This window comes from Populus euphratica, unplaced genomic scaffold, assembly GCF_000495115.2.
Source record: "Populus euphratica unplaced genomic scaffold, PopEup_1.0 scaffold14.1, whole genome shotgun sequence".
In the NCBI taxonomy this organism is placed as follows: Eukaryota; Viridiplantae; Streptophyta; class Magnoliopsida; order Malpighiales; family Salicaceae; genus Populus; species Populus euphratica.
In genome coordinates this window covers 1066063-1075815 of record NW_011499876.1, presented here as the reverse complement: position 1 = coordinate 1075815, position 9753 = coordinate 1066063, and the positions used below count along the sequence as shown (strand labels likewise).

Below are 9753 nucleotides of genomic sequence, written 5' to 3'. Positions count from 1 at the left end.
AATATTCAGACAATGATAACCTGAGTAAATCTAATTTAATTTGACTAACATGTAAGATATGAGATTGAGATACCTTGTACAATAGAAAGCAAAAAACCCATAAAGTTCAAGCTCAACAATCTAATATTAAGTGATGAAACTAGAAAAAAATACAAAATAATAATATGAGTCAACACAGGTTCACTCAATTAACCCATGGCATGAAATTGGGATAATAAAATTATTTTTTTTAAATAACCTAAAAAAAAGAATATAAGTTAAATAAATAAATAAATAAAACTTTAGCCATTGTAGGGGTTAACTTGACCACCTTGCAACTAGAGATAGCCCTGTATAAAAGAAAAACATAAAAAATCATAAAATTTAAGACCCAATAGCCTAACTTCAAAAAATAACATTAAAAAAAATAAAAAAATATTGAAAAGAATTCTATAATACATTAGATTAACTTGATAAACTCACAACTCGAGATAACCTTTAAGAAAGGAAAGGGAAGATAGTTCAAGACTTAATAGCCTCATGTTAAAAGATGAATTAGAATAATAATTTTTTAAAAATATCAAAATTAAATCGGGTTAATCTCTAAAATCAACAACTTAAGTTATAAGATTGAAATAACTTTACAAAAGACAAAAACAAATCTAGAACAAAATTCTTAATAATAAAAAGCAAAAACAAAAATAAAGTGCAATCAAAACAATAAGGACCAGATCTGGTATAGAACTAATAAAATAAAATAATGAGGGACTAAAATAAAAAATAAAATAAAAAAATGATAAAAAAGAGAAATATTAAAAAATAGAGATCAAAATTTGATAAAAAAATATAATTAAACATCGAATGATAAAATTAAAAATAAATAAATTAAGAAACAAATAAAAAAGGAGCAATTAAATAAATAAATTAAGATATTGAGGGTTAAAATTTAAAGAAAAAACAAATAAAAAATAACAATAAAAAAATGAATATCATATTTAATTTAAAAACTAAATAAAATTAAGTGGAAAGGGATGTAATTGAAAATAAAAACAATCCAAAAAAAATTCAAAAACAATATAGACCATTAAATAAAAACTTCATAATTGAAAGACATAATAAATAAAAGGACAACCCTGGTTTTTGGCTAATATATCTGGGAGTGTTTGTTTTAGCTTTTGTGATTGAGATTGTGGTTGGATACAACTTATTTATGCACAAAACTTAACCATAAAAGCTAATATTTCTTGCTTGTTGTAGCTTTTTTAGTGAGTCTCATACTCAAACCACAACTCCCACCTCTAAAACAAATACACACAAAGTGGATTTCAACGAGAGAGAGGGAGGGAGAACAAAGAAAGAGAAAAAAAATAAATCCAGTCACCATCAAATCACCAATAATTGAGCAATACGTGTCACCCCAATATATGTGTTTTCACCGGATACTTAATAAGAAATGACGGTTATGAAATTTTGGTTACCTCGCAATACTAAATATGTCACCTAAAAGATGCGAGCAATGTATACTCGTAGAAACGTGCTTTACATGCCAGCAATTTTTTTTATATTAAATCTATGAAAATACTAATTTACCCCAAAACCAAATGTAATATAATAAAAAAAACTATGATGAAAACACTAAAACACCCTCTAACTCATCCTTTAACTTTTTTTGACTTTAAGGATAATAAAGTAATTGTCTTGTTACTAAAAACAAAATTACACTTAAGCCCTCTTAGCCTTTTGTTTTCTATTGCATTTCAAGGGTATTTACATAATAATTTGTGCAAAAAAAAAATAAACCCGCTAAATTGTGTTGTTCAATTTGTAAATGATATTTGTTTCTCCTAAAACAATATAATTTTAACCTCACCAACAAGATAATTTTCCATGTGAAGAATGGCAAAGAAGCTAAAATACCACGCAAATCCACAATGTTTTATCTCATAATCCACAACCATTTTCTTATAGTTTTAAGAAAATTTGTATAAATATTAGTTTTAAGATTTAAATTTAAAAAAATTAAGAAAGTGATTTTTTTATTATAAAATCAATCACAATTTTGAATCTGAAACTTGTTAATGGTTTGATATTTATTTATATAAAAGGAATCTATATCAAACAAATATTATTTTTTTAAAAAATTATTACTATAATAAATAATGTTGCTTGAACTAATAAATAAAAAATATTGTTACAAGTTTTCATGTAAAGATAATAACTTGTTAACAGGGTTACTGAAACTAGAATTACCTGTATCATTTCAGGATATTTTTTATTTTTATGGTTTGACATGTTTTACGCTATTAGTATTGTATTAGTATTCTGGTACATGATACTTTTTGAAAATGCTTTTTAATTAAAAATATTAAAATAAATTTTATTTTATTTTCAACATCAATACATGAAAATTCAACATCACTCGTTAAAAGTACTTTTTAAATTTATGTATTTCTAGATATTTTTTAATGATTTTAATATATTTAAATAAAAAATAAAAAATATATTATTTTAATATATTTTTAAATAATAACTATTTTTACAAAACATCATACACTTATCACTATAAATGCATACAAAATCACCATTAATTTTGGTGGTGATATTAAGTTAACCCGAGAGGGAGGGCAAGGGCACCCAACCAGCCACGAGTGGAAGAATAAATCTCACTTTCCCATTTGAATATCTTATAAATCAAATTTAATATTGACCACAAAATTTCAATTTCAATTTCTCATTTGCTGTACTACTACGAACAATTAAGAAAGAATAATTATTTATAGTGTTGGAATTGATTTTGAACACTGATTTAAGAAAAGATATTGTTTGGGAGTAGTTTATTGGTTGTTTTTTAAAATATATATTTTTAAAAAATATATTAGAATATTATTTTTTAATTTTTTTTCTACCAGCAGATCAAAACAATTCTAAAATATAAAAAATAATATATATTTTTTAAATTCCTAATTTGTCCAACCCTATTATATTTTTTTAGCTAATGGTCAGACCTTTCTTCATGTGAGATCTGGGATCGAGAAACCAGGTCCAAAGATTCCACTCGAGCTGGATCTGATGGCTTTCAATGGCAGTTCGATTCTCAATGCCAAATAAAGGTCATGTCTTCTTCTATTTTAGTTTATTTTTTTTTTTCAAAGTAAATTACAAGAAGTAATTAATTATTATTATTCTTTGGACAACCTAATTTTCCTTTTTGTGAGATTAGTTTATTATTATTATTTTTAATTGCACTAAACTGAAAAAAAAAGATACATTTTTTAAGATCACTCGAAAGAAAACAAAATCTTGATTAATATATAAAATAATTAAATACTATTTTTTTGGTTAAAAAATACTAAAGAAAAAAAAAATATTATTTGATGTACCAGTAATTCTTAAATACTATTTTTTTGGTTAAAAAATACAAAAGAAAAAAATATTATTTGATGTACCAGTAACTTTATTTTTATGAATATTCTCAAGTAATTAAAAATAAATTCTTTTTATAAATTATCATTATTTGGTCAGAAAAGGTTGCCTTACGTATAATTTAAAATGGATATACAAAAGGTTGTGGTTAAATTGAGGTTTTAATAATAATAATAATAATAATAATTTTCCGGCATCAAATTTAGAAATTCAGAAGACCTTTTTATATTATTATAACTAGGAAATCATATCATATAGTAAGTGTTGATGCCTGATATTATTTTTAGATTATTGATACAATAATGGTGACCAACAATTTTTATTTTATTAGGGAATCCACGAATTTATATGATTATCTCTTGGCAGCACTTATAGCCAGTGGTCTCGTGACCACATGTCTTGACAGCGCATATAGCCGGTCGTCTAATGACCACATCTCTTGCCAGCACATATAGCCGGTGCTCTCATGACCACATCTCTTGCCATCACATATTGCCGGTGGTGATGCACATCTAGCCGCCCAGTGGTCTCATGACCACATGTCTTGACAGCGCATATAGCCGGTGGTCTATTGACCACATCTCTTGCCAGCACATATAGCCGGTGGTCTAGCGACCACTTGCAAATAAATTAATTTTGGGAAGGAGAAGTTCGAATTGAAAACGTAACATATGGCATCATTTCCCATGTTCTCATTTGATATTTGAAGTCTAAATGAAAACATAAGTAATCTTTAGAAGTTTGTTATTAAGAAAAGTAATTTTCTAAAATCTATATGTTCATTTTCCCTTTAAAATTTTTTTCAATAAAAGATATCTTTATTCCTTAAATTTATTTTTTAAAAAAATTATTTATTATTTATTTCATAAAAATACTAACTTTGCTATCTGAAAATTTTTAAATTCCCTCAATTGGGATTGTTTGTCCATGATCTAATGAGAAGAAAGCTTCCTATCTAGATATATTAATTAACTGCCATCCTAAACACTAATAACCTATCATTTATATACCAATATCATATCATGAGTTTGCCATGATCCCAATCTGATCTTTGTAATCTTCTCATCTGGGGTTGGTCTCCCAGTTCACACGCACAAAGGAAAAAAGAATGCAGCTTTATGCATCATGGATCAAATCTGGGAACCATGTTTCTCTACTGATGACCTAATTCATAGAATTTATCCTCTACATATAGCAGCTTAATTACATGAGCGTCTAGCTGGCTAGAGCAGTTAAAATATTCAACGCTTCTGAGGTTTTTCAGGTTTACATGACTAACGAAATCAGCTGAAATATTTGTTATACCAAGAAGGAGGACATGAGATTCCAGCTAATTTTCATGTGGGAAGGCATCGATGCCACAAACCTTAGAAGGTCTGGTCTAGTGCTAAGTGCAGGATGCACATTTTCTGATTTCCCATCCAGAACATCAAGGAATTTTGCGATGTTTGGGAGCACGAGTTCCCTGCAATGGAGATGCAGTAAGGGGACTTTTGCCAGGACACTTCCCTTTTGAATATCCACACCTTCAGGCCACCGTAACTTGTATGGTTTCCCAGAAGATGGTTCAATATCAACTCTAGGCATTTGCTTCCATCTCCGATGCACAAACCACCCATACTTATAATCACCAACAATTGGAGTTCCGAGAGCTTCCGCACAATGGACGCGGAGCTGTATATTGAAGAGAGAATCAGAAATTCTTCAGATGCAAAACCATACTTCATTCTTTATTACACTTACGAAAGGATGTGTGGACATAAATAGAACCATTATGTTTCTAAATTCTGATGTCAAACCACCATAGAAACAGAAAGCTGGCAGGCATTCTATCTCTCTTACACATGTCCCACACACTAGGTTGATTTCAATATTGTAGGTATTGACATTACAAACCAAGTATTTGACACCGCCAAATTTCTTCCTTATTGTGGTTTGCTATTGTAGTTGCAACTAAAATTAAACAATGGTGGATAAATTTTTTTGATAAAAGAAAAACAGTGATGATGAAAATCAAACAGAACATAATGGTTGTTCTTTGTAGATTCATTCTTGTACTCTAGGCTCAAGGTGATAACCATATAAATTTTTGTAGGTGTGCCTATATGCCAACTAACATCTGCAAACAGCTATCATGTGCAAACCAAGCATGGATTGCATCAGGTACACAAGTGCCTGTGCCATCAGAAACTGAACACCTTTATGAACTTAGTGGCCAATACATTATGCCTTTTCTACCACTTTCGAATTTAGCAACCCAAATGCTATTCTGTTCGGTCTTTTGGTTACATGCTGGCATCATGATAAGGGTTGTTCTCATCATCCCATCTCCCTTCTCTGATGATGACGGGGTTTCATCACCTTGTTTTCAACCCTTCAAGTAAAAAATTGACTTTGAGATTATCCCAATTCAATTTGCCACTTTTGGGAATTAAGATAAAACCACTTCCACCTTTAGATTTCTACCCACCCTACGCCCATGACTTGAAAAAAGAGTATAAGAAGCTTTACTCAATTTGCAAGGACTCAAGTAAGAGGCTTACCTGATGCTTTCGACTAGTAAGCGGACGTAATTCGATCCATGAGCATCCATTTATTGTAGGACCTAAGACTCGATATTCAGTTACAGCCTCTCGGGATGGTTCCAAGCTTGAATGCTGGGCCAAAACAACTCTCTCTGTCTTCCCATCATCAAGGAGCACCTACAATCAGGAGCAACAGATACGCAATAGAAAGGTCAAGTACTTGGATGTCTCATAAGATTCCATCTGCAGTTTCCACAGTGCTTCTGCATGCATGTGCTAGTGCCAACACAAAGAGAGAGAGAGAGAGAGAACCTTCGAAAGACGTGCACTAATTAAGCCTTCTTTGTCCTTTGGAGAGCCTATGACCAATGCCCAGTATCGTTGATATGTTGCCTCACATGCATCATTCCACGCCTAAAATTTCCCAAAGCATATCATAGCAAAGAAAAGGGATGTAGTCATTTAGCCATCTGCTATGTTGTGTTCTGTAAGTAGCATTCACTGCCCTCATGTTGTATGAACACAACTTACCTGACACTTGGATTGTGCTTTATTTATGTAACTAAATAACAACTGGAGATGAGCTATACTTTCTTTTGTTCTACCCATTAAGAGGAGGCCACTACTCTCTCTGTCAAGTCGGTGCACCTGATGAAAGTATGAGAAAACAATATGTACAGTTAGAAGATTTATGATGACTGCGAGTGATTCAGCAACAAATCCAAGCCCACAATTAGCTTCATCATGCAATAGGCAGGGTTTAACACTGAATCCACTAAGCCCTAACCCAAGAAACCCAAGAAGATAAGATGTCCACGATTTATCTCCCCCAAAAATTGTTTCCTGGATTAATATGCCATTTCATATTGCCTCAACAATGTTCAAGAGATTTAACTGCATATACATCAATACAGTATAAAGCAAATATTTATGCATGCATCCATATATATAAATACTATAATAATTAAAAAAAATTAGTACATCAAAGGGGACAGGCAGGCCACTGGTTTCCTTTCTTCTTCTTTTTTTTTATCAATCAAGATGACAAATTCTCTCCTGCAGCCCTTCTGTGATGTACACGAGCAAGGGGGAGGGAATTCTAACTTTAAATACAACCTTGGTGCCTTTAAATACACACGTGCAAAAGGTATATAGGTCCTCTAAACCTCAAGGCAGGGGAGGTTAGTTACCCACTGAAAATAAAACACATCAACTCATTTGTTTAACTATATTACTCAAGGGAGGAATTAGCCAAATTCTATTATCTTTTCATGTACAGTGTCATATCCCTGAGCTATACATGGAATCGTATAACTCCTGAACCTATATGCAACCACATCTACCAAGTATTCAATTAAATGTTGCCCAATTGTCCTCGAATTTAAAAGAATCCCTACAAATATTAACATGATAAACTGAAATGTAAGGTCACAGATTGAACTACATAAATGACTAGATGAACACAATTATCTAGAACTAGAAGCATACCAATTTAGGACCCTCATCATAACCATAAGACAAAGCTGCAGCTGCCAATGCATCCATGCTATTGTGAATTGGCATGTTTCCCTGAAGCCATTACATTATGGAAATAAATCAATGGCAACCAAACATGCTGAGAAAACCCAGAATTAAAGAAAACAATGGGATTTAAGATTCTAACCTTGACTGGAACCTTTGGCGGCTTATTTAGCACAAGGAGAGCAGAGTCCTAAAAATTCACCAAACAATAATTAAAAAAATAAAAACAGAAACATATTTGGAAAAACACCACAAACGCATCATAACATCTTTGTACATGGGCATCGACCAAGCAAAAAGCAAAAAGCAGCACAGGCAAAACATTCAGAGGTTTTGGCAAAATCATAAGCAGCACAAAAGGGAACAAATATAAGGCAGTAACCGGCGTTTAACAATTTAGCATCAGAACTACTTGTTTGCACACTAAAATAACATGAAGAGACAGAAAAGCAGTCAAGTTAAACATGCCTTGTACATGACAAGTCTTTGCAAATACTCTATCTCATCAGCATTTGGGTACAAAGTTCCACTTGGTATGGTATCAAACCTCTTGGAAATTGCAGTCTCAGCAACTGATACAGGAATATGAATTCTCGCCCCAACTTCCATGACATCACTTGGTTTAATCTGCACACGAGCTGCGTTGTAGAACATTCACTCACATGGAATAAAATATTCATCAAAAAACCTTCTTTATAATCAATCTAATGCTTTGACAATCGAACACCACCTAAAATTAAACAAACCTTTCTCATGGGTTTTCCAAGCCCTTCCTTTTCAACAGAGTCACTAGAACTGGGGTACTCTATTTGAACCTAAAGCAAGGCAATAAATCAAAATATCCCAGCAAAGAAAATCAGAAGGAAATGCAAACGTTTAAAAGAAATACTCACAAGGGACTTGTTAAAATGAGACTGAATGACAGAATCTTGGATTTCATCGAAATAGTATTTGACCCAGCTGATAGCAGTGACATGACAAGCATTAAGAGACTTCTTTCCAGGTAAAGGAAAACCGGGAAACGGGGGCAAGGACAGGAGCTGACGAGGTTTTGGCCCCTCTTTTGGAGAACCCAGCTTGGCTACATTCTTGGCTGTCACTCTGACAACTTGAGGCGCAACTCTTGAATACAGCCTCACCCCAGATGACACTAACACTCTGTGTCTCCACATTCCGTTTTTCCTTCTCCTTCTACTACTTTACATGGAATCTAAGCCCTGGAGAGGAACGTGAACATGATTTCCCATTTCCCTTTTTTTCTTCTGTAAAGAATCAAACTTTGTATTGCATTGAAGGAGAATATTATACGAGAGGTTCTGTCAAAACCCTAGAAAAGAAACTGACTTTGTGAAGGACATGGCTTCCTCTGTTAGTTCAGTGGTAGGGAAAAGGTGCCGTGGAGGCGTGGACTGTGGTTTAAAAACGAAAAATTTTAAAAAAAAAATTAATGAAAAAGCTTAAATTTTTTAAATTAAAAACGCAATCTTTTTTTAGATGCTCAATCAAAAAAGGTTTCGATGTTTTTGAGGTATTTTTTATCGAAAAAAAAACATTAAAATAATATCTTGAATATATTAAAAATACTTAAAAATAAATGAAAAACATTAATTTTTGAGGAAAATGCATTGTCAAACGTATTACAAGACAATTTCTATATTAATAGACGAACAAGCACCCAGTTTGCACAACGCAATAATATCATTAGCAACCATGTCCAAGTTCATAGAGCTTAATAATTAGGAATATTAACTACATCATTTACTCGTGATGTGCTTTGTATCGGATTAACTTTTTTAAGAGTCGAAAAGGTGTTTATATATTTTTAATAGATTTCTCTTCATAAAATTAAATTTAATATAATTTAATTAAATTTAAAAACAATCTGAATAATTAAAAAATATATATAATTTAATTAAAAAAAATTAAGATGATATTATTTTTAATATATCAAGATAACAATATACTGGATTGATTCTAGTCAACCCAAGTTTAAGATGATATTATTTTTAATATATCAAAATAACAATATACTGGATTGATTCTAGTCGGCCCAAATTAATATATAAGATTTATGATTTAAGTTTTATGATTTGAATCATGAGTTAATATATAAGATTTATGACTTGAGTTTTATGATTTGAGTCATCTAATAGAATATAAATAAATAAAAAACATATTGAACATGAATTCTCAATTAATTTATTAAAAGATAAAAATAAAAAATAATTAAAAAATAATTCTAATCAATCTCGGTTAACCTGCCAAGCTTAGATTATGAAACAAAAATAATCAAAATAAATTATAA

At 31.2% G+C, this 9753-nt stretch overlaps 1 protein-coding gene across 1 annotated transcript; it reads right to left on the bottom strand.

The window, feature by feature from the left end:
• Positions 1-4502: 4502 nt before the first annotated feature.
• Positions 4503-8836, bottom strand: LOC105128427 (Pseudouridine synthase family protein). The gene is made up of 9 exons (XM_011030088.1): positions 8342-8836; positions 8195-8263; positions 7917-8075; positions 7591-7638; positions 7416-7496; positions 6459-6575; positions 6240-6341; positions 5946-6104; positions 4503-5076 (listed from the first exon to the last, which is right to left on the bottom strand). Exons 1-9 carry the CDS (start codon positions 8618-8620, stop codon positions 4702-4704), a joined length of 1389 nt encoding a protein of 462 aa, XP_011028390.1. The 5' UTR covers positions 8621-8836; the 3' UTR covers positions 4503-4701.
• Between the last annotated feature and the right edge of the window lie 917 nt (positions 8837-9753).